Source organism: Grus americana, chromosome 13 (genome assembly GCF_028858705.1).
Source record: "Grus americana isolate bGruAme1 chromosome 13, bGruAme1.mat, whole genome shotgun sequence".
In the NCBI taxonomy this organism is placed as follows: domain Eukaryota; kingdom Metazoa; phylum Chordata; class Aves; order Gruiformes; family Gruidae; genus Grus; species Grus americana.
Genome location: NC_072864.1, coordinates 21,906,888 through 21,930,678, shown reverse-complemented (window position 1 = coordinate 21,930,678; position 23,791 = coordinate 21,906,888). Strand labels below are relative to the sequence as shown.

Genomic DNA, 23,791 nt, shown 5'->3' with positions numbered 1-23,791 from the left:
CTCCACGCCGTAGCTTAACGCTGGTGTTAAGGTGATGGAGCAGTTGCTCAGCTTGCTTTAACGTGCCAAACCATTGGTCTTGTACCGAACGTGCTGTTGTCCGTTCAGATAATCAAAACTAGCTGAGTTGTGGCGGTCGAAGGGATGTTGAGGTGCTGCTTGTGGGTCTCGGCCGCTCCAGTGTCTGTCTTCAGGCTCAGCAAAACGCCGTGGTAGGAGCCGAGGTGATTCGGAGCAGCGTAACATCAGCGCTGAGTTATCAGGGCAGGGTTTGGAGAGCCGTGAGTCGCTGTATCCCCCCCCACCAGAGATGAGAATGCATTTTCCAGGATTAAGAACTCAATCCTTAAATGCTTGTATTATAATGAGTAAAATACCTCGGTCGTTAGGAAAGGCAAAACTTTTAACATTTTGTTCCGTATCAATTAGAAATAACATTTCATTGTGGTTTTAGGTGTACTCATGTACAGCTGTGGATTCCAGTAAATGCTACATAAATACATGGAGTAATATAAAAGAGCTGAAGGGAAAGCACGGTACCAGTGCAGAGAAGACCAAGTATTCCCGAATGGTTTCACAGGTGAGAGGGACAAAGCGGAGGAACACACTCGGAGGCTACGACGCATCCTCGGCCAGCCCGGTAAACTCCAGCTATGACAAACATCTGGTAAGCCCTCCAAGGAAGAGAGGATCGAGCAGCAGCTTAACAAAGAAAGTAGAAAATAAAGACTCAGCGAGTCACATCCAGAAATTAATTTCCCTGGTGAAGGAATGGGAGGCGGTGAGCTCCAAGAGGGGTGATTGTCAGCACATGAGAACGTCCGACGGTTGTATCGCAGAGAGTGTATCTCGGTGCAACGCCCCTGGAAAGGACAGAGGTGTCAAAGCTCCTATCGCCTCTTCTCCTGGGAAAATAAGCTTTATAGTTCAAGGAAACAATCACATTACCCAAAACGAAGTCGGGGCTGCAGGAAAGCAGCCGGAGCAATACGTGTTGGCACGGAGTTTGCCGGTTGCCCCAAGGGCTGGAACGTATCGATTCAGCGCCATAAAAGCGACTCCCACAGTCGGAAACGATGTGGAGAATATAAACAGGGAGCAACCAGAAGGTAAACGACTGCTTTGTGATTGTTGTTTTCAAAAGGGATGGGAGTAATTCACTAAATGACTTGTATAAATAAGATGCGTTGATCGTGCTGATGAATTTCAGTGACAGTCTCAACCTTTTCTTGTTCTCCTGCTCGTAGGAAGTTTTTCCAGTGAAGGAAGAGGCAAGACCTTGCAAATGAAACTCGTCCCTCTAAAAGACAGTGAGTTGATTGCCAGCTACCAGGCAAGGGCTGGGTTGTATTGCTCGCCAATGCAGAGTTTAGTACTAAAAATGTTTGCCAGAAAGATGGAGCTGCTTTTAGATTTGCGGGCATTAACAAATTGTTCTTTAATTGGCTCCTCGTCACTCTGCCTTTAGAGCTGTGCAAGGAGCAGTGAAGCCGGTTTGATGTGCTTAAGTTATCCAGTTAGGTAAAGAAATCTGTAATTTAGTGTAAAGACTGAAAAATTGTTACGTTAAATGCAGAGGTTTCCATGGGCAGGTGTAGGAGTTGAAAAGATTTGCCTGATTAACCAAGGCGCTAAACGCAAATTCCAGAAACCTCAGTGGAAAGCCTCGCTCCAAGATTTCTTCCGCCACCCTGAGAAGGAAGTGATTTACCCTGTACCGCTTCCACCGCGGGGAACACGGCAGGTTTTCACTGAGTCGCTGGCAAAGCAAAATGGATTAATAACGATTGTGGATGGTTTCGTTACCGTAGCAGTGCAAGACAGATTATTATTGTCCCAGGAAAAAAAAAGCTCTTTCATATCCCGTGAAAGAATCCCAGACTGAGTAGTGCTTGGGTCCCGTTAAACACTACGTAACGGTTACTCTGACTTTTCCATGTGAAAGAGGGAAGTAGAGAAGACCTGTAATGTTATACATAAGATTGCAAATTATTTGGTGTAAAGGTTGTCATTTACCGTTTAGTGGTGTTTTGCCTTTCCTGGCAAAACAGCACGCCGGAATAAAGCCGGAACGAGGCATAACTTTGAAGAGAAGATGACAACATTGTGTTCGTTCTTAAAAATGGACAAACGCGTTTAGCCTGTTACTGCTGACCCAGGCTTTGCTGTAAAACCCAAACTGCGTTCCTTCACAGAAACTGGGGACAGCGAACACACCGACCTCGTTCTGGCAGACCACAGCAACGTAGGATTGATTCTTAAAGTCGACCATCCTCCGGTTTTAGGCAGCGATGGCTTTCGTGCGTGCAATGAAGCGAGCGTTGTTTATAGCACTCAGCTGGATGGCAGCGGGCTGGATACGCCGAAGGCTCGAGCACTGTCCAAAGGTAAGGAGCTGTAAATAGCTCCGGGATCTTGCTGTGGAATTTTTAGCATGAAAACCACTCTCTCTGTCATGGTTTGTTTTGTCGGTTCGGACTGGCTGAGTAGCCAAAGTTATTGCAGCCGAACCACGGCTTACACTTAATTCCTCAGACCAGCAGGACGGCTGCTGCCGAACCCACCAGGTGCCAAGAGTGTTTACTGGTGAACCTCCTCGATGCCTCCAGAAAGGTGCATTAACCGCTGGCAGGCAGGGCTCCGTTGCAGTAAAGTCTTGGCCAGGAAAGGCATTAAAGAAGGGAAAGGCTGGATAACTGAGACGGTGAATGCTGAAACCAAAGCCTTTTTTTTTTTTTCTTCTTCCCCCTAATGTGTTTGTGTTCTTTCAACTGTTTTTTTGTAGATGTAGTTTTTCTTACCTTTCCTCTCTCGCATGAGGAGATATTCTACGCCAGGAAGTGCCACTTTTTCCTGACGGATGTCATCCTAGACTCCGTAAGGCAGAAGGATCCCGAAGAAATCACAGCCAAAGTCGGGACCCTTGTGAACAGGCTGTGGGTAGGTACAAGCTCCTGACAGCCCAGCTGAGCCGCGCTCGCTCACATTCCCCTGGGGCGCCCGGAGTTAGGAACCCCCGGCAGCTCCGGGAGCCGGGGTTGTCACCCTTCGGTCAGGAAGGGTGGAAGGGGAGTGCGGGGCTGCTCCGTGCGGGGTTGTGGTGGAAATAAAGGCCCAGACTCGAGGGGCCGGGATGTTCTGGGTTTTTTTCTCTTGCATTGGAAGTACCTGCTCTCCCCCACAGTGGGATGAGTCCGCCTTTGAGTAGCTCCAACCAGAAGCACTTTTCTTCTTTCCTGGGGGAGGCGGGAGAAAGGTGCACAGAGACCTTGGGAGAGCTCGCCCTCGAGTTTTCCTCTGCCTGTGTGTGCGACCGATTCCAGCCCAGCCACCTCACACCCATCCCTCTCAACCTTACTAATAAGGAGCCCCGGCCAAGGCCGGACCGGGAACGCCTCCATCCAGCTGGTAATTTCACGCACGGGGAGTGTCGCTCACCGGGTGACACCCCCCCCCTTGTTGATACGACCGTGTCCTGGTCTGTGTTTTAGACTCAGCAGATCGCACCCAGGGAGTTCGTTTCTGATTTACTGAACGTGGAATATTTTAAAGGGGACAGAAACGTTCACCGGGAGCTACTGCAGTGGGTGGAAGTAAGTAGCGTTTGCCACCAGGTGCTGCTGTACAGCTGCGCCTTTTTTCTTCCAAATGCTGTTGGCTGTTCGAACTAGTTGACATTCCCAGTTTTATTTGCAGGGGGCATTTTACAGCACAAATTGACCAATGTCATGTATAGTCTTAATAGGAGTTTAAAATTGTGCTGCTAATTTAGAAGATTGCCCAAAGAAGCAGGCAGAAGGCTTCTAGGGTTGTTAAGAAAGGGCAAGAGCGGGTGATGCTGCTGTTGGGCGGTCGGCGGGTGGTTTAACAGCGGCCTCGGGTTTGTGCGTTCTCAGTTCACCCTGCCCCTCGCGTGGAAGTACAGCCGCTGCCTCGACTTACTGATCCGGAGAGGCTTTGCAAGATCGGTCTCATACTTTGCCTTGGAAATGTAAGTTCACAGAACATTAATAAAAATTTGACCCAGCTCCTTTTTGGTATTTTTTTTTTTATTTTCTTGTGGCAGGGGAGGTACACACCTCATCTGCAGCTTGAGAAAACCCCTTTTTGCTCAGCTTTCTTTCAACTTTCAGCAGTGACTTTGCTTAGTCAGGAATGTCCTTATTTCTTACAACTTTGAGTGACAAGCAGAGTTTATTTAACAGAAGATGATACTTTCACAAGGCAAGACTTCAACTCTGTTAATAGTATTTGTGCAATAAAATTAGAATAATAATCAGAGGGTCTAGAGCAGTTACTTCATGTTTTATTTTTAAGCATGTTGTGCAGACTTTGCTGTTCCTGTTTTAAAACCTCTGCAGCTCTGCGGAGGAGAGCTGACGCTTCTCATCATGGGAACTCAAGCGAATCGCCCTCCCTTTCATCCTGTCTAACAACCTGATTAAACCAACATCATTTCCATCCCCCACCAGTATTCTGAGAGAGAATTTAGACCCCCCAGGGAAAACCGCTCTTCTCCATGTACGCCTGTTTCCTCTCCTGCAGCTGAAGAAATCAAGATACAACGCAAACAAGTTTCATATAAAGAAAATAACCTTTATTAGACCAATCAATCAAACCCTGAAAAAACAGTGTCAGGTAAACATTACTAAAGGTTTTTCCAGCAATGCAGAAACCTTTGAAACTGAGAAATTCAGGAAGTTTCATGTTCCTTTTGTTGCATTAGTAAATTCTCTCCCTCTTGTGCCATGAGCTATTTCTGTCTTGCCAGCCCAAAAATCTTGCGTGAACTCAGCAATTATTTTAAAATAGGAACTTCTAACATCTTCCCTGTGCAACTGTTTCCCACACAATTTTGTACAGAGGTGTCAAACTGTGTTCTCCTTGCTGTCTAAAAAAAGAACAAGGTTTAAAAAACATCCAGCTTATTAAAAACAAACGAGTGTTTTTATGTACAGTACAGGAATTCCCAAACTTGAAGGAACACGGGCGATATGTTGAGGGTGATGCGGGCGGCTGAGAGGTTTTAACATCCCAGACTCTGGCAGGGGCTGGGGCCAGGCAGCTCCCCCACCCCAGCAACTATGGGGAGAAAACCGCAGTTGAAGTAAATTGCTCAGGCTGAAGGTGACACCGGTTCTCTCGCACCTGGGGGAGCCTGATTTATAGCACTTCATAAACCAGGAGTAAACGGGAGCTTGGCAGCAAGTAACTACAGTTTCCAATAATGCCAATTCCCATTTCCCCCAAGGAGAGGGAGAGGGTGTCACAGCCATGATGTTACCCAGGGATAAGCAGCCTTTGAACACGTTTGTCCTCCTCCAGTTACGCCGTGCTACTTCCAACAACGTGGATTTAAGGTTCGGCCTTATAATCGACCCGTTGCGCTCAAACCCTGTTGGTCTCAGCTGCCACCACCACGCCACCACCACCCCACGCTCCTCTAACAAGCCCCGCCGGTGGGACTGAAGTCGGTTAGCGCAGAAATTGCACAGGGAGAGGGGAAGAGCGGACAGATGTTAAGACAGAGGCAAGCTCAGCACTGAGGCCCTGGAAGAATCATCTGAAGAAACAATTCACCGTAACAATGAAATTGCTTTTATTAAAACAGAAGTGTTAAGCCAAGAAAATAAATTATTGCTATGATAGACATATTTAGAACATGAGGAAGGACGTTAAATCTTGAGCTCCAGGTCAATATAACCCTGAAACAGGAAGTTACACTACTTTTCTTAAATACCTCGGTTTCTCTTCAGGCCCTTCCAAAAACTTTATAAAATGTGCAGCTTACAGAACAAATAGTAACAGAGTCACTTGTAACAAAAATCTGTACAGCTCATAGCTTTAAAAATAATACTTTTTTTCTTTTTTTTTTTTTTCTCTCCCCAAACTGCTATGTTACTTATTCCTCATAAATACAGGGCTAACAAGTTTTGAATGCCCAAGGTCCCATCCAACACCAAAAGCTATTACGTGTGGTTGACAGAAAGCTTCTTGGGACTTCCCCCCTCTCCCAGCCAGAGATCAGGTTTTGGGCTGTTTGAAAGAGCCTGATTATGTGTAAAAAAAAATAATAAAATATCTTCACGGGTGAAGACTGTCTCCTCCTGCTGTCAGAGGCCTGGGGTCTTCAGAGAGTTTGAAATGGCACTCAAACCTGGAACACAGCACCGCGCAATGGGTTAGACTGGTGGCAGGACCCCACGGGTCCCTCTGTCCTGGCCAGCAGTGAAAACCACCGGTTGTCAGAGCTGCATTTGGGTGGGGAAAAGAACGTTCTACTGGAAGAGCCTGGCAGGAGAAGCGCGGCTCTTCCCCCCCGACACATGGAGAGCTGCTTCGGCAAACCCCGCTGCTTCTGTGGCCACTCCAAAGGTCGTGTCTGCGACCCCCCTCCCGAAGGGGCTCTGGATCTTAAATTTCAGCCCTGGCTGGTTCAGTTCAGCTGGTTATGAACCCCCGGACCTGCGGATCACAAGCCGTGGGCCTGTAACACCCCCCAGTGCCAAACTGGGAGCCATCTACCAGCCTCTGCCTCCACCCTTCAAGCCCTGCTCCTGCCTCTCTCGTGTTCGCTGCCCTCTGCTCCCTGTGAAAAAGGAGGCTCAGTCCTAAGGACAGGGAGGGAAAAGCTGAGCCAGAAGCAGCCTGGTTTGAGTGGGACGTGACACGACTTTCCAGGGGCTGCCACCCACGCGCAGGAAGCCCTGCCTGGCTGCGTGTCCTGCCAGGGCTCATCCCTCCTCCGATCAACAGCAATTTCCTTGCAGACAAGGTATCCTTCAGAAATCACTAAGTACGGGAGCAACGTCTGGCAGCTCCCTCAGGACATCCTGACCATAACCTAGCAGGTGCCTCTGCCTGGTGATGTCTGGTTTCCTTCGGAGGTTCAAAGGAAACTGTGGGATAAATCCAGCTTGGGGAGAGCACTGTGGATTCCCCAAGGTAGTTCAGAGGGACTAACAAAGAGCAGGATTTCGGCAAACAGCCACAAGAAACAGATTAGTGGTTAGACAGCTGGGCAGCATTCAGAGGAAAGAAGCTCATCTGAACACCCAGGACTAGGTGGTGCTCAAGCCTCTACTACCCAAAAAGTAACTTCACTGGTTTTGCTTCTGCTCCTTCAAACAGGGAGGCACCAGACCGGCTGTTTAAGGCGACGGCTCTGTGGGAGCTGGTCTTCTCCAACCAGATGAATCAGAGCCTCAGAGGCCGGTTAGGAACGCATGTGGAAACTTCTCATGGAGAAGCGGAGGGTGAGGTTCTCCTGACTCACAGCTACTGACAAACCTGAGCAGCGCTCAAAGCTGCTGGAAAATCCCCTTCAGGGGCTACTTACAAACAACTCCACTTCCTTAGGCGGTATACGCGTGCAGAGGGGCTCACACTATTGTCGAGGGACTTATGGTGACCTGGCCTGCTTTCTGCAGAGGAGAGAAGCCAGCATTAGTACAGGGTTAGAGGACAACAGCATCAGGACACGATCTAGTGGGAAGGGAAGCAGCTGAGAACTCTCAGGAACGTAAGAGGAGACACGCTGACATCTCAGAGCAACAGGCTCCTGCTCCTCCAACCTCATCGCTCCCCGAAAAAGGCCCAAACCTCCCAGGAAAGAAGCTCAGCAGCATCTGCAGCAGAGCTCCATCCATCCCAGGAGGTTACGCATGTACCCCAGCCCGTGACAGCATTAAAGCTCCTGTGTGCAGCATTCCCTCCTGGCGTAGCTTCCAGCACTGCGAGTCCTTTCCAGTGCATCTCTCTCCTCGGGGATGTTGGCCACCACAGGGGAGGCTCTCACAACAGAGGGGCTTTCGCCTGCCCCAGAGGAGAGGAGCCTCTGCAAGAGGAAAGGTCACTTCCCCACAGCGACTCCTAGCCCAAAGGCAGCATCTTCAGTCCCCCTGCGAGAAGCAGCGGCTGGAACCGGGGAGGCAGCTGCAGGAATGGGCAAAGCGAAGAGAGTATTTTGGCTGCTCGCACTTACTGCGGAAATGTACTGGCTGTTCGTGAACCTGGGTTTCTGCTCCATCGCAGAGGCGTGTTGCGAGCCTAGGGGCATGTAGGGGGGTGAGCCCATGTCTTCGCAGAAGCTTTCCTGCGGGATGCTGGAGACACAGCCGCTGTCGGAGCCGCTAGAGCCGCTGCCTGACATGCAGTGCGATGACTCCGAGCTCTCTGTTGCTGGGGGAAAGAGAGAAAGGTCACTCTGATGACCACGAATTTGGCCTACGTGACCTGTGCCACGTACACTTGTAACATATCTATTTGCAGAGGCACTGGCCACACAAGCCCACAGATGAGCCACGCTCCTGTCTGGGCCTCTTTAAAGCCATAGGCAACACAATAACCAAAGGAAACGCAGCAAGTGATGCTGGAGAGTGGTACAGACTGGCCAGGGAGGTTCACACCGAGGAAGCCAAGTGGTCACTGGATCAGGCTGGAGAGAGCAAGGGCCAGAGGCCTCGTACCAGAGGGGCAGGCAGCGACACGAGCGCTGTCTCCAGGCCCAGTACGGGGCTGGGATGGCTGCAGGTCGGCGGGCACGTTACTAATCCCTGTGTCTGACCACACAGCGCAGAGCAGGGTGTAAGGACCAGCCCGCACATCCCAGGGCGCATTGCGGAGCAGCGGGCTTGTACGTACTCAGTGATGGCTGGCTGCTTGTCTCGTGCTCCAGCTCGTCTTCCTCGATGCAGGTGCCAATGTCAAAGGGGCGGCCGGGGGTCAGGACGCCTGGCAGCAGAGCCTGGTCCAGGTACATGTGGAGGTTGAGGGGCCCCAGCAGGGAGGAAGAGGAAGGGCTGTATGCAGCGGGGGTGCTGCCAGCAGAAAGCTGCGCCTGTGTCCTCTTGTACGGGTTGGAATGGTCAAACAGAGACACCGCGATTGATGCTCTGGTCCTGGCACCTGCCAGAAAACATACCAAAAAAGCCCTGAGCACCAGTCCTGCCCAGCTCCCACAGAGCAAGGGGGCAGGCACAGCTGGCACGCACCTCTGCCTTTCATGATGTAATCAATAGCACGGTCATTGATAGCTGCCTCGCTGGGTTTGATATCCAGGAACGGCTTGTTGCCCACACCCATGGAGACCATCTCCTGCATACGGATTTCTGGAGGGGAAGAGACCCACAGCCACATCATGAGGTTGCTCCCCCCAGGCCAGGGGGCTGCTGAACTACCAAGATTAAATCTGTTCTCCCCTTGCTCCCCAGTCCTGAGGAGTCTCCACAGACAAGCAATCATGCCCTGCTCTGGCCAAGCAGCTCAGTGCCATGCCACCTACGAGAGTCCTGCCAAGCGGGAAGCCTGGGGCAGAGAGAAGGGACTCAACCAGACAGCTGCCACTCCAGTCGCAGCCTAAAGCACGGGGAGAGCAGTGAGCCTTTCAGGAGCACAGCCCAAACTCACAGAGCAGGGAACCCTGTGCTGTATATCTCCCGTTTCTCTCACAGAGTCCAGGTGGGTGTCTACAGTCACAGAGAGCTTGGACTGGTCAAGCTCCCCAGGGATGAGGGGCAGGGAAGGGACATGCCCAGCCAAGCCCAGCACATGCTCTTGAGGCCGCATGCTGGCACACAGCTGCTCGCTGCACACAGCTGCCTGGTAACAGGCTCCAAACCTACTCAGGACAGCACGAGCTGAACAGGGCTCCCGCACCTTTTGCGGCACAGACGCCCCGGGAAGGAATCACACCTTTATTGCGGGCTGCCTGCTGCCAGAGGATCTTGGCAATGTCACTGGTCCAGGCCTGCTTAGTCTCAGCCGAGCTGGCCTGGAGGATGTAGGTGTCGCTGGACTTCCGCCTTCGGAACCAGATCTCAAAGCGCAGGCCGCTGTCTCCAGAGTTCTCCGTCAGACCGATGTCTGCAGTCTGCCAGAAAAAGGAAGAGCGAAGCATCAACTGGGGCTCCACCAGGAGCAGAAAGGGTAAACTCTGCCCGCACCCTGTGCCAGAGCTGCCCCTGGCTCGGCAGACCCAATGGGCAGGAGCCCAAGGGTGCGGACAGGAGCAGGTACCATCTGGACACAGCTGAGCAGAGACAGCCCAGGCAATTCCCAGTGCTTCATCCAGAGTTAGCACCACCTCCCTGCCACAAACACACACACACTGCCTTTCCCTCACACTCTGCACCCCTCAGAAGACCTCGGCCCCCCCATCTCACAGCACAGAGGGGTCCCAGGCATTAATGTGTGAAGTATTCCCTTCTGGCTTCACTGCGTGGCTTGGAGAAGGCTCAGCAGTGGTGAGAGCAGCTCTTCTGCTGAAGGCGCTCCCCATTTCAGAGCCACGTGTCCATGGGGAAACCAGCCACAGACACCTCCTGCACAAGAGGGAGCTGCAGGGCTGCCCTTACCTTGAAGGAGCGCTTGTAGATATACACATCAAAGCCACCCTCGATTCTCTTGGGCTTGCTGAACAGGATCAGATCCTCAAAGAGGAAGACGTGTCGCTGGCACTTCCTACGACCCAGCCAGATGGTGAACTCATCCTGCCGCACCAGCTGCCCCTGCTCCTTCAGGTTCACCTGGACACAGGGAACATCCCAGTAAGACCCCAGCGGGATCAGCTCCAGGCAATCCCAGACCTGGAGACGCAGAGCATGAAGAAGTGGCAGCTACCTGTCATGTTAGGAGGGCTCTGAAAGAGGTAGCGCTGCATGGCGCTGCTAGAGGCCACATCAGGCTGAAACAACCGGCCCAGAGCTCAGGGGAGAGCTGCACCTCTCTCCTAGGCAGAGCCCACAGATGGCCCTCTGCTGTCACCACGTGCAGATTGGTGACAAAGCTCTGGGGTGGCAACTGGAGGCAGTCGCCAGGGCATTATCTTAGGGGGAAGAAGAGAGCTGAAGAGGGAGGGAGTCCCATCAAACTGCCAGGAGCACGTCTGGGTCAGAAGGCCGGTCCCTCAGTTCTTCCTGTCCCAGATCCATCTTCCTCCACCCTAAGCCCTGTGGTTTCTCCTCCTCCAGTGCTGCACTTTGCATGCCTCTCCTTCAAGTCCCACCTCGCTGCTTTTAGCCTACCCCTGGCATCAGCATCTGTTTGAATTCCGTCTTCCAAACTGCCTGACCCTCTTACCACCAGCTCAGAAGAGCTGGAAGGGCCCAAGGCAGGACACCATCTGCAAGGGCTGCCAGGCTGCCTCACGGCACCGGTAAGCACCCGCGAGTGTGTTTACGACAAAGACCCCACGTCTAGAGAAGGGGAAGAAGTGTGGCTCTGCCTCCCCCCAGGCAGGGGAGGACACTGGAACGTACGTCGCAGTCACGGATGGCATCCATGGCCAGCAGGTCATTTCCGTGCCGGAGCTGAAACTTCACCATCTCCTCAGCCGCACGGAGGTAGCCCAGCTCCTGCTCTTGCGCCTCACTGCACTCCTTGATCAGGTCCTTCAGGAGCAGGGCGTATTTGCTCATCCGCTGGATAGGTTTCAGCAGGTAGGAGGCCAGGTCCATCTTATCCCCAAGCTGCACCTGCTTGAACTGAGAAACACAGCAGAGTGAGGGCAGCAGCTTTCCGTGGAGAGCCCTGTGTCCCCGGGCAGGCACCGACACCCACAGCTTTCCCGACTGGGGTACTCTGCTCGTGCTGCAGGGAAACACAAAGCCATAGGACCAACGCTGCCGTGTGCTGGACGCCTTTCCAAAGCACTCGCTGCATCTCTGTCCCGTCCCCCCACCACACTCATGTGCAGCACTGTGCCGGGAAAGCAGAGGTAGTGCTGAGCATGCCTCAAGCAGGGAAGTTGGGCTTGTTTAAACGCATCAGCGACCCAAACACCAAGAGCAATCGTGATGCAGGCAGTGGAATTTACCTTGAAGAAGGTATTCCCATGGCTGGCCAGCAGCGAGTCCGACTTTGGCTTGTTCTTGCTATACAACGCGTACATCCCAAACTGGTCTTTCTGCAAGAGAGATCCCCGCGTGAGACCAACGCACACCCAGGATGCAGCGACAGCCATGGCCTGGGTCAGCTGCTCTAATACCTCTGCCTCTCCCAGGCTGCACCAGAGCCTGCTATGGCATCGGGAACAGCTTTGCTTCAAGTTCATTAAGAGCCACGGAATGTTCTTGGTCTTCCTACAATAGCTGGGACTTTTTAATCCATTCTTCTGTTACCACCTGCTCCTTACATACCCCAACAGATACCTGGTATCTGGATACACCTGGTAGCAGCAAACATGCATGGGGCAGCTGAGCCTAAGACCAGTGCCCTGTGCTTCTCCCTAGCAGCCCTTTTCAACAAGAGCAGCAGGTCTGTGCCTCTCCGCTCATCGAAGTCATTCCACACTGACACCGCAGACAGAAGACGGGGTAAGGGGATGCCCCTGCAGAAGCAGGGGGGCTTTAAGGAGCAGACATTTTGCTTCCCTGGCAGCATCTCTTGGGAGCAAAAAAGCAACAGGAAAGGTAAAAAGCAGCTGCTGCTGCTGCTGCCTGGGCTCAGCCTCCCAGAGCCATCCCAGTCCAAGTCCAGAGGAGCCCGACCCCAGGAGGAAGGTGCTGATGCCTTACATGTCGGAGGAAGCAGTGGCTGACCCGCAGCGGGTGGTTGCAGCAGCTCTCAAGCTCCCGCAGGAAGTACTGGCTGTGGAAGTCGTAGAGTTTCTCCAGGTTCCCAAAAATGACACTGCGCTTCCCACGCAGGTCCTGGGGGAGGTCGAGGCGCTCCATCTCAGGGAAGTAGCTATCGATGATGTAGCAAAGCGACCTCACGTATTCCCGCTCCGTGGTTACCATCTCATCAATGATGTGCCGCAGCTTGCTGCAGTAAGAAACATTCAGCCTTGAAGGCACCCAGGCTGCGCAGGGCTGCTGCAGCAGCCAAAGAGTGCCTGCAAGGCGCTGCACTACCCCTAGAGCAGTTCTCCCTAAGACCTAACACGGAGATGAGAAGATCCCTTAGCACCATCTGAGCTCAGATTCAGAACTGCCTGTCCAGCCCTGACCCTGAGCACTGACAAAACTCGTGGCTAATCCAAGGAATTCTGTCGGCTTTTCTGTTCAGGAAGGGCAAGACCCAGGTTGGCTGTGGTCCTGACCCAACCTCAGCAGGACACACACACCCCTGGGCACACCCAGCCCCTGCTCTGGACACAAACAGGCTGCTCTACAAAAGGTTGTGCTCCAGAAACAAGAGGGACAGCAGAAGTCAGGATAACTTCTGTGAGGAGGAGTCAGCCCGATGACTGGATGCTGTGGGAGGCAACGTTAACCTGGGGAGAACAAGAGCTCAGGACCCAGGTGCTGTTGGGTTTGTCACAGTAAACATGAGTGGGAAACAAACCTCGTATCACTTCATCAGCAAATGGCAGTTCCTAGCATGGGTTGCTCCACATTTCTCAAAGGACGGTTCCTAGGTACTCGAGGTTTCCACTGCGAGGCAGTGCAGCACCAAACATAACTGCTCCGACGTGTGCCTGCCCTCCCTGCCTCTCAGCTCTCCCCAGGCCAGCTCCTCTGGCTGTTCAGAGGAGGGAACAGCGGGGCTGCCTCAGCACCCACGGCCGGGAGGGCTGCTGCATCACTCCCTCGAGAAGCAAAGCAGTTAGTCTCCCATCTGCTGGTGCTCATCACCTACCGTGAGCTCCCCTGGCACGTGCTGGGCTATCAGAGGCCTCTTCCAGAGGATTCCACTGGCCCCAGCCATCCCATCCAGAGCAGCAGCAGTGGAGGAGCTCTGTGGTCCCCCCGCATCCAGCACTTGTTTCTCATCTCTGCCACCAATTATTATCTTTTTAAATCTTTTTCCAACGAGAGCAGCTGAAAGACCTGCCTGGTGACCCCCTTTCAAGAACAGCTAACATCCCCGGGCTCTCCAGAGCCTAGGTACATTGCAGTATGACAAAAAAAGTGGAGTTGAGATCCTTAAGGACAGAGAAGGAAAAGAGAACAAAAGCCAGCTGTTGGCCACACAAATAAAGATCTCACCCCCAAAGGGCAAATACAAACACCCTCTTACCTGTAAAGCAGGTGTCACAGGGTACTGGACGTGTCCCAGTCTGGGTACAGGCCCCCCAAAAGTGGGGGGGATGATGCACTATGCTTTTGCTCTCCCCCTGCACCTGTACCGCAGGATTGCTAGGTCCCCGAATGCTATGTCTCTGCAAACCCTCATCCCCTAATGCCAGCAATGTGGCTCTCTTTCCCCTTTTATGAAGGAAACACGCTGCCCCAAAGGCAGGTGCCAGGCTGAATGGAAAAGCTGGAGCTCTCTGCCTCTCCATCCATCTGCCCTGTTCCCAGTGGAAAGTAACTGTAACTGCACAGCTCTTCCCATCTTCGCCGGCCGCCTTCTGCTACGCTGAGACCGCAGCACCAAGTGCCACAGTCACTTACCTGCCCCAGCTCTTGGCTTCCGACGCGGAGAGGCAGCCCCTCTGTCCCTCCAGCAGGCAGTCCGCAGCCCAGCTGTGAGCGGCTTGCTGCCGCAGCACGAAAGTCCTGTCCACCAGCTCAGTGCTGCTCACCTCCAGCCCCTTAATAAAGACGCCAGTGTTGCCGTATCTGGCCGGCTCGCTCAGCGTCCTCTGGCAGCCTGACCACAGGCTCTCACCGCAGGGAAGGTCGAAGCTTTGGGCCTTCCGGAGCATCCTCCTGGGAGGCGGCTTCCCAGCGGCAGGAGTGGATGTGCAGGATGGCTTCACCTCCAGGGTTTCTAATATGCTCTCCAGGTTTGGCTTTTCTTCAGGAAGCTTTGGAGACTTGGAGGCCCCACTGGCAAAAGAAACTCTGCTCGAGTGAGGACCAGGGCTGAGAGCAGCTTGGCAGGCAAGTTCTTCCCCAGCACCGACATCGCCAGGGCAGCTCAGGGAGGGTGAGGGGGCTTTCTCCTTCGTCCAGCCCGGAGAGCAGCTGGGCCTGGTGTAGCAGTGGGACGTGCTGTAAGTCCTGTCCCAGTAGGACCCGGAGGTGGCCCCCTCGGAGTGCCTCCGGTGGGACAGACCGCCAGCCTCGCTGCCAGCCCGGGGCTGCTCCCCCACAGCTGGTTTGCGGTCTGACAGCAGAGACCTCCTGGTTCTCAAGGCTGCTTCGAGTTTCTTTTCAAAAACCAGCTTGGTCTCCTGGCATTTGGACCATGCAAATTTCCACTGCTTGAGTCCCTTGTCACTTTTCAGCTCGCAGGCCAGCTCCTTCATCTCCTGGAACCGGGAATCGCTGATGTCCGGGTGCTGCCCCTTGTAACTCTCCAGGCACTTGATCACACCTGCGCAGTGTTCGGCGGAGCTGCAGTCCTCCATGCTGATGCAGGCAAGGTGTCGCATCCCTTCCAAGGCCCACTCGTACGCCTGCAGAGAGCAAGAACAAAAGGCAACAGCCAGTCAGAGGGATTCGGGGAAGAATAACCCTAAATCGGTGCCTGAAGACAAGAGAAAGGATCAGTGTGTGGCCACCACAGTTCCTCGAGTGAGAGAGGAGCGGGGGGCTGGTATTGTCAATGGGGCTTAACAATTCAGCAAAACAAACAGCTCCTTATGCAGAGGGCTTCAGCTGTGCTGGCTGCTCTGCTGCGGCTCCACCTCCCCGCCAGGTCCCTGTGACGCTGGGCACCCACGCTGCTGGGCACGTCGGTCTTCTCTAGGCAGGGGGGCTGCTGCCAAAACTGCACGAATTCACACCTCAGCGTGGCCCTGCTCGGTGTAAAACCCAGAACTCACCTTCCTCCTGCAGCCAGCCATTCTCACCACCACCACGCAGGAAGAGGGGGTATCAGGGAATGGGATTGCTGCTCCCCATGCCGTTTCCCCGGAGCTGACGGCATGCAGAGGCCTGGAGCTGGATCAGAGCTGGGCTCTGCAGATCCCCCCCGAGTGCTCTGACCCATCTTTGCAGCAAGTGGGAATCTGAGACTCTGCAAGCCCAATTGCAGCTTGTGCATTTTCTGTGCCTGCTGGAAAATTTTCCGTGGTGTGCTGTGCTGTGCCTACCTGCCTGGCTCTGCTTGTTACGGCACTACACGCGTGCGCTGGTCAGTCGAATACCGAGCTCAGCAGTTTACTTCTAATGCTCCAGGAACGCTAGAAGCGGTTTCATGGGGTTTAACTCTAGCAGTAGTGCGTATGCTGGCCTTGCTAAAACAGTTCTGTTGCATCAGTCGCACAAGAGGAATGGGACAAAATGTGGTCCAACGTGACAGGCACAAGGTAAGAGAGATGTGCTGCCATGGCAGGAAAGGGGTGAATGAAGCACCGCATGCTAAGACCTGCCTGTCATCAATAAAAATGAGAGGAAAGGCAAACATCTGAATTAGTCAGGCTCATAAGCCACTACTTTCTCCATAAAGCAGGGATGATGACAAGGTTAACTATAGAGCGGAATAAGATGTGACCAGCTGCCATAGGCCTGGCCAGGGAACTTTACTGCTCATCAGTGAGGACACAGAGTTATTTGTTAAAATCAGACACACAAGGCAGGGAAAAGGCACCTTCCACCACCTGCCCAAGACCAGTGGATGTGTGGAAACACCACAGGCTGTGTTTGAAGCGAGCCAGACCAGCTCTAGCACTTGACCTGTCAGGCCCAGTGTACCTGCTCTATTTCTGCAGAGAAGCAACGCTTGTGCTTAGTGCCAGGAATGAGGTGACCAGCCTTAAACTATTTTCCACCTGCTGAACAGCCTATGAGTCTTCAGAGAACTTAAAAGCACTTATTTTTCTGCAGAATAGAGCCTTAAGCACCCAGAAAATCCACCCAAGCTTTATGCAGAGGTGGAGCAGGCACTGGTGCCTAGCCCCTGGATGGGGACAGCGAAGAGAGCCAAGCGCTGCTGTTTGTACGAGCGCTGAAGGGCGGCACGCGAGGGACAGCCTGCGGATGGAGCAGAGTCGCTCCAGGGCCAGATGCCACAGGAGCTCCCGCAGCCGTCCACATCGCTCTTTTGAGCTGCAGCTGCACGGTGTGCGTGCAGCCAGCCCCATTACTCATGCAGAGCAAGGAGCTGCTTCAGAAACACCAGCAGCTGCTCGGGGAAAACTCTTCTCAAAGCCTCACGCAACTGCAGCGGAGGACAATCGAAAGAGCAGCGGCCCCCTGCCCTCCCATCGCCTTGCCTAGCACAGCAACAGGCCCCTGACCTGCCCCTCTCTTGATCCAGGCTGTACCCTTTAGACTTGTCCACCGCTGGGGGCCGCAAGGGGCGTGCAGAGGCAGAGGACATGCCAGACCCTGGTGAAAAATCTACATTTATCCATGACGCGGAGGGTCTTCTATTCCCTGGAGGTAGAAGCGCATCAAGACGAGGTGAAAAGCTGACTGCAGCGAAGCCCGGCAGATCCGCACGGCAGCGACAGATGGCCTATTTTGCCAGGGTTTTTTTCCTCTTTTTCTTTGAGTTGCTCCCCCCAGCTGTACACAAACCAACACACCAGCCCCTTCCAGCTCTGCCCTGAGCAGGGGCTGACCGTCAGCCTGGGCTAAGGGCACGTCTCACCATTCTGCCTGTGGAGGTCAACGGGTGATCCTGACCCAGGGCTGCACGCTGGCTCCCTTTCGCTCACCGATGGGAAAGGTTGAGCTCAAAAGGCACACAGGGCTCTGAAAGAGGATGTTGAGAGCAACGCGCAGGAGAGGCACAGTCTGGCCTTTCCAGCAGCCAGTCAGGAAGGCAGCTGCCCGGTGAAGGCCTTCTCCGAGGCTGGAGACCTCACTTCCACGCACAGATGGGAGAGAAGAGAGGCTTCTTTTATTTCTGGGAAACTGCGGATCTGCATGGGGCTACAGTGAGGAGAAATCAGGGCTGCAAACCACACAGGGAGGCAGCCCCGCCACCTCTCATCATCACATGGTATCTGTCTGCTCTTGGCAAGGACTCCAAGGGCTGCACAGAAATGACTCTAAATCTCAGTGGCATTTCGTCCATCCCCAGTGCCTGTCGCAGGTCAGCGAATAGCTCAGCTTTGTTCCCTGCACAACGGCAGCAGCCCTCCACACCCTGCAGCTTGCTTGGTAACACGCTAAGTGGCTACCAAGGCTTTCTCCAGTCACACCAGCCGCTTCGACTGCCCCTTTTAGCACACGAAACGGCAGCCGTCTCCAGGAACCAAGCGTGCCCCTCACCCAGGAGGGAACACCCTCCTGCAGGCAGGGGTATTGCTGTCATATCTGTCCTGGTAAGGTTGCAAACCAGGCTCGGCCAAGCCAGGATACTGCCCTCCAGTTGTGGGGTTTTCGGTGAGCAGGTAGCCTACAGCTTCTCTGCAAAGCTGCAAGGGCTGCTCGTATATTCAGGGAAGCTGAATCTTCCCAACCATGTCTGGAACCAGGCAGGAAGGAGCCTGTACCTCAGCTTTTGATCTCTACAGACAAGTCGTTACTGAAACTCTCAATTACAGGATTAAAGACAAATGTGCTTCCTGCATACACAGGGATGACCTATCCAGCAGCTGCGTGAGGAGTCAGCGACAGGTTGGTCCTGCCAGGCTGCCCGGGGGAGGCAGGGACTCTCAGGGACCTGCCGTGCCGTAAGGAAGAGCCAAGGACTTCCCTGGAGCACAGTGCAACCCTCAAGCCCATCTCCCTGTGCTGGTTCCCCACTCATTTCACCATTGGCAAGGCTTGCAGGGCATCAAGAACAGAAGCTCCCGGAGTCTGTTGTCTTTGGCACCACTGAAGTGCCATCCGCAAACATAGGCCAAGAGAAGCTGCTCTGCCCTGGCTCAGAACACGCTGCCAGCACTGCACAGAAAGCCTTCCAGGGTCCTGAGTCCTCACCTGAGCCACAGTATCACACCTCCCCAACCCAAACCTGGCACAAACCCACCAGGTTCCTCAAACTCAAGATTCAGTGACCTCTGAGACACCTTCAGGGTAGCCAAGACAGGAGACAATCGCTGTGCATCTGCAGGCACATGCCAGAAGGGGCAATTTCAAGGGGGGCTGCCTTTGGCCAAACCTTCTCCTTCATCTCTTCCTGCAGGGAGACAATGACTATAACTGTATAGTCAGGAAACTGGGTGTCTGAATAAGCAGAGGTAGGTTGAGTAGGAAGATCACAAACCCTCCAACTTTCTACAGAAGAAAAATGCACCTAGGCGGGTGACTAACACTGCTGCGAAAAGGTTTCCTTCTGAATCTGAAGTGACTGCCCAGGGGAGCTGAGATAGGGGTGATGAAAAGCCAAGACTGATCCAGATGGGAGCAACCATACAGGCAGGGATGCAATACAGCTGTGGGTATGATGACTGAAGCACAGCAACAAGACAGACCAAGTCCCCCCATCCTTCTGTGGCGATGTCCCAGGACTGCAAGCCTCCCCACTCCCTCACTTTCTACACCACCGAGAGAGGGAAGCAGCACAACAGCTGGGAACGCTGCCAAGGACAGCAAAAAAGAACCTAACATAATCAAACAAGCCCTGATCCAGACTGCATGCAGCTCCTGTATGCAAGCCGTACTCCACTTTGTCTTTGCGGCAAGAAACAACTGCACACTCCTCATTTAACAAAACCTGCTCTCGCCACCACCAAGTTCGCTCTGAGTGCCCTTAACTTCAGCCATGAGTTTGGAGAGCAAGATGAGGTTGGCTTACAGCAAAGGAGACAGAACTGGTGCAGCCAGAAAAGGCCAAAGGATCTCAGGTACCGCTGTGAACTGAGCCAAGCACTTCCCAACAGCTATACGCCAGCTCCCGCAGCTGCCCAGCTCTGCCAGCATCGCAAGGTCGCAGCACTGAACCCTGCAGAGCTGAGATAACAGTCGCAGCACAAGAGTAGAGTGACAGGGGACTTACCAGAACACAAGTTCAAAGTAAATGCTGCTCTCTTGCACAGAGATGCCTGCTCCCAGGTGTGCTCCTCATTACAGGTGCTCATTTGGGCTTATTCCCTCTAAAATCCAACATGGCTTTAAGCTGCTTCGAGAACCGATTCCTGCTCACACCACCGATGTGCCCCGTGTCACAGGCTGCTTCATGCACACTATTAGCGGGGACCTGTGGCTGGAGACTGCCTTATATGCTGATACTTCAGAAGGCCCACTATTTAAAAGCCATTTTACATCAAAATATATTGAAAGCAAAATTATCCAGGCTAAAACCTTCTTGCCACAAGAGCTGTCAGGTGGCAAACAGCGACAAGCCTGTTTCTCTGCTAACTCACAGGAATCAAGCAGCTGTAGCAGAAAGCGGTCGGCTCATCACTCGCTTGGATCTGCTTCGTGATACTAACAGCTCCCACGAAGGAAGGGGCAGGGGGAGAGCAAGGCTTCAGGACCAGCGCATGTCCCCTAGCAATTAATTGATTAATCAGTTAAAAATAGACCTCATCCTACCTTCCCATCTGTACAGAGGGGGTCCATATCCCGGCTGCGCCCAGCTCTGTGCTGTACATTACCATCCCCTATGGCCGGACTGAGGCAGGGCCACCGCTTCAGCGCATCATCTCGGCTCCAGCTATTCACAAGCAAATGCTGCTAGCCTAAATACCAGATTGAGGAGCCCTGGTAACCGGAGACAAGGCGGAGGGGGAAGGGGCCGCGCTTCACATGAGAACTACTGAAGTGTGCAGAGAACACCCCGACTGGGTGCAGGCCAGATCTCCTTCCTTTCAGTGCAAAAACAGGGAGAAAAAACATCCTAACCGTCCCCAAATTCAAGCAAAATTCAAAGCAAGCTGCCACCCGACACACAAGAGCTTTGGAGAAAACAGTGATCCCTCCTAGACACAGCGACGCTTTTTCCACATCTCCAAAAGCCAAAGCCCCTGCTCACTTCTAGCAAGATTTGCAGCTCTGCAAGCAGGCAGCTGCACTCAGAGGTACAAGAAACCGTGTAATTTCAGAGCACAAACATTTCAGCAAAGCCACCAAGTTAGTGGTAATCTCCTCTCTACGCAGAGGTTCGCTGTTAGTCTCTTCCCCACCCTGCAGCATTCGACTTTTCCAAACTGCATTTGAAGCCCTGCCTGGCATTCATTAGTAGCAGAAATCAACTAATCAAAGCCGTGTCCTACGTGGGATGTGGCTGGTAAAAGCTCAGCTTTAAACACTGAGGAAAGGACTCACCCTCTCGAAATAAAAAGTTAAACCATTTCTGAGTTGCTGTGTAGCTCACAGTGCCTCCCCTCCTCTCTCCAAGGGAGAGTTCACCAAAAACTAGCTAAGGAAAACAAACTTTAAATCCTGTATTTGCATTCTTGCCTGTTACCAAGTGCTAGATGTTGTACAAACACTGTGGGAGGGTAAAGGATGAGAGACAAGCGCAGAATACAAACTCCTTGGATTTAAGTGTAAGACAGGAGAACAGGTAGAGAAAGAAGAACAAGGGGTCAGGGAAGCAACTGGTCAGGGTTGGTCTTGGGCATGCCACAGCCAAGCACCATCAAAGGATGCTCATTAGAGCAACGTGCTTGGAAATCTTTTTGCAGCAGCACTCTGGGTGAACACAAACAGAGCTCAAAAAAAAAAAAAAATATATCCCCTCGCTTCCCCTCTGGGCAGCTAGGCTTGACAAGTCCAGGAGAGTCTAATTACAGGAGAATATAATTGGATAAAATAGGATTGCACATGATTTCTGCTCTCTTGACAACAGCACGAGGACCCAAAGGGCAAACGGAGCTCGTTGCGCTGGTGCTGGCGTGCAGGACGCGTGCTTGCCCTTCTTTCCTCTAACTGCTGCAACTGCCAAGCAACACCTAGGGTAGCTCCATTAGGAACAGGCTGACTCAACCGATGAATCACACACACCAAGCCACAATAATCCCTGCCTCGGTACAATTCAGAGCTTCCACAGAGCAGCCTGTGCCAGTTTCACTATATACCTGTATACAGACTCACAGGTATGTGTATATAACACACGTATATATTTATACGTGTGCATGAATAAAATGACTCCCTGGGAAGCTGGGGAACAAGTTTCTGAGATTTGTGATGCTGCCCAGCTTCCACTGCTCTGCAGCTGCAGAAAACCTCCCAACAGCCAACGATGTGCAGTTTTCCCCCAGTTTTCCCTTTTTGTTCTACAGTCACTCGTGACTTTGCACCCTTGGGTAGATTTTGCACTGATTTTCTCCCCTAATTTTTTTTCTTTTTTTTTTAAATTTTTTGTCCCACCCAGGGAATTTTCCTCAACATTTAAAAGCCCTGAACCCAGAGGACTGGGGACTGAGTTTGCTCCCACAGTAAAGCAAGAACCTTTAATATTTACCTTTGCTGCAAACCAGCCTCTTAATGTTTGAGGCACTGCCCACCTTTTCATCAGCTTTGTACACTCACTGCAAAGCTTTTTTTTTTGTCAATGAAGTTCTGCTCACAACCCCTTCTTACCAGAATAAGAGCTGATGCTGTTTCCCTGCCTTGGTGAATATTATCCTTTCTCCTTTCTGATGCTTCAAACCCAAACTGCATTCTGAAATCTGCTTTGGCCACTGCCTTTCTCTCTGGCTGCCACTAACAACTGGGATCTGGTGGCTGCAGCCTACACCAGGCACTGCAGAGCCAGGAAACCATCACAAGATTGACTCGAAAGAAGTTATAGGTGTTGAGTGTAACTCACTGACAGCTGAGAAAGCAGAAGGTGTGAAGGAGTGAGCGTGTGTGTCTGCGGATGTACAACCACTGCCTAGAGGAGGAGGAGGGCAGCGTGTTTTCAAGCTTTTTTTAGCGGAGAACTGTCTTTGGAGAGCACCAAGAGCCTCATATTACCAGTCAGATTCAAGCTCAAGCCGCAGCAAGATGCGTGAGTCACCGAAGCTGGCAACTTGCACAACAGCAACAAATCACTGCTCAGAGACTAATGTCACCTCCAGAGGTTTATTTGCGTGCTTTGCTTTTACATCTGTCCCGACAGCCGCATCATTACGCTGTACAAATACTCTGCTGTAATAGCACACAGCAGGCCGGCGAGGACAGACTGGACCGTGGTAGGTGTCTCCTGTCTGCTCTGCGTTGGCTCCCTTCTAATGAGGTTCTCCATGCCCATCTGGGGATTGCAAAACCTCCAGCACGCCCTTGGGCCTGGACAGAAGAGCGTGGACGCTTTCTCTGTAGTCTTCAATTCACATCCTTTCCCCTGTGACAAGCCGAGTCAAACTCCGCTTAATTATTCAATGATGTGCCGGGATCTCTCTGCATTGCACTGTGGGCACTTGTGCCTTGGGAGACGTGGAGCTGAAACCGAACCCAGACACCCGGCGCATCTGTTGGGCCTCCCTTCTTCAGGGTAGCTGACAAGGCTAGGAAGAGCTCCCTCGTTTAAGAGCACGCTAAGATGTACCCGTAGGATGCGAGCCCCTGCGAAGCAGCCAAAGGAGCCTGGTCCGAGGCAGCGGGTGCCGGGGAGAACATCCATATGTCCAGGGCTTTGATATGCAGATGAGAGCCATTGTGAGCTTCAGCCCCATCTGTACACCGATGGGAGTTTCATGTCCAGATTGCTTGAACAGATCTATTTAACTCCCGTGACTAAAGGGAATTCCAGCCTCCAGGAGGATCCGAGCATCCAGATGGATGCCAGCACATGAACATTCAGAAAATCTGTCACCCTGCGCAGATCCTATCCTAATATCAGAGTGAGGGAAAAAAAAAAGCACCCAAACCCAACATTTTACACACGCGCACAAGGCAGGGGTCAGCTGAGGAAAGATCTCTGCTAGCATCAGATCCTACACCTCGAGTGCAATGCACTCCCCTTGCAGTCCAGCTGCAACGCGAGCTGGGAAATTCCTAAAGCTGCTGGGGAGAAACGCTGCTCCCTGCCACTAGTGACCGGCTACCAGTGACCCTGCAGCAGACTTGATCCCATCCGACTCAGAGAAGGGGAACCCCAGACTTTCAGACAACTGTCAGTTTATGTTCGT

At 52.8% G+C, this 23,791-nt stretch overlaps 2 protein-coding genes across 3 annotated transcripts in view; one reads left to right on the top strand and one right to left on the bottom strand.

The window, feature by feature from the left end:
* Nucleotides 1-4,492, top strand: part of KCTD19 (potassium channel tetramerization domain containing 19) — a 28,796-nt gene extending 24,304 nt beyond the window's left edge. The window contains exons 12-18 of the mRNA XM_054840992.1: nt 455-1,109; nt 1,248-1,310; nt 2,196-2,387; nt 2,786-2,940; nt 3,492-3,593; nt 3,897-3,991; nt 4,362-4,492. Coding sequence (XP_054696967.1) covers nt 455-1,109; nt 1,248-1,310; nt 2,196-2,387; nt 2,786-2,940; nt 3,492-3,593; nt 3,897-3,991; nt 4,362-4,380 — 1,281 coding nt within the window. The 3' untranslated portion in view covers nt 4,381-4,492. The remainder of the gene's footprint in view (nt 1-454; nt 1,110-1,247; nt 1,311-2,195; nt 2,388-2,785; nt 2,941-3,491; nt 3,594-3,896; nt 3,992-4,361) is intronic.
* Nucleotides 4,493-5,575: 1,083 nt separating this feature from the next.
* The window catches only part of PLEKHG4 (pleckstrin homology and RhoGEF domain containing G4), a 91,069-nt gene continuing 72,853 nt past the window's right edge, over nt 5,576-23,791 (bottom strand). The window contains exons 14-24 of one of the 2 annotated variants that reach the window (XM_054840768.1): nt 14,340-15,289; nt 12,516-12,765; nt 11,816-11,905; nt 11,259-11,483; nt 10,356-10,526; nt 9,658-9,871; nt 8,994-9,110; nt 8,644-8,907; nt 7,985-8,181; nt 7,340-7,424; nt 5,576-6,157 (exon numbers count right to left, since the gene is read on the bottom strand). In XM_054840768.1, coding sequence (XP_054696743.1) covers nt 7,383-7,424; nt 7,985-8,181; nt 8,644-8,907; nt 8,994-9,110; nt 9,658-9,871; nt 10,356-10,526; nt 11,259-11,483; nt 11,816-11,905; nt 12,516-12,765; nt 14,340-15,289 — 2,520 coding nt within the window. In that variant the 3' untranslated portion in view covers nt 5,576-6,157; nt 7,340-7,382. The remainder of the gene's footprint in view (nt 6,158-7,339; nt 7,425-7,984; nt 8,182-8,643; nt 8,908-8,993; nt 9,111-9,657; nt 9,872-10,355; nt 10,527-11,258; nt 11,484-11,815; nt 11,906-12,515; nt 12,766-14,339; nt 15,290-23,791) is intronic. The other variant, XM_054840769.1, reaches the window with a different exon arrangement.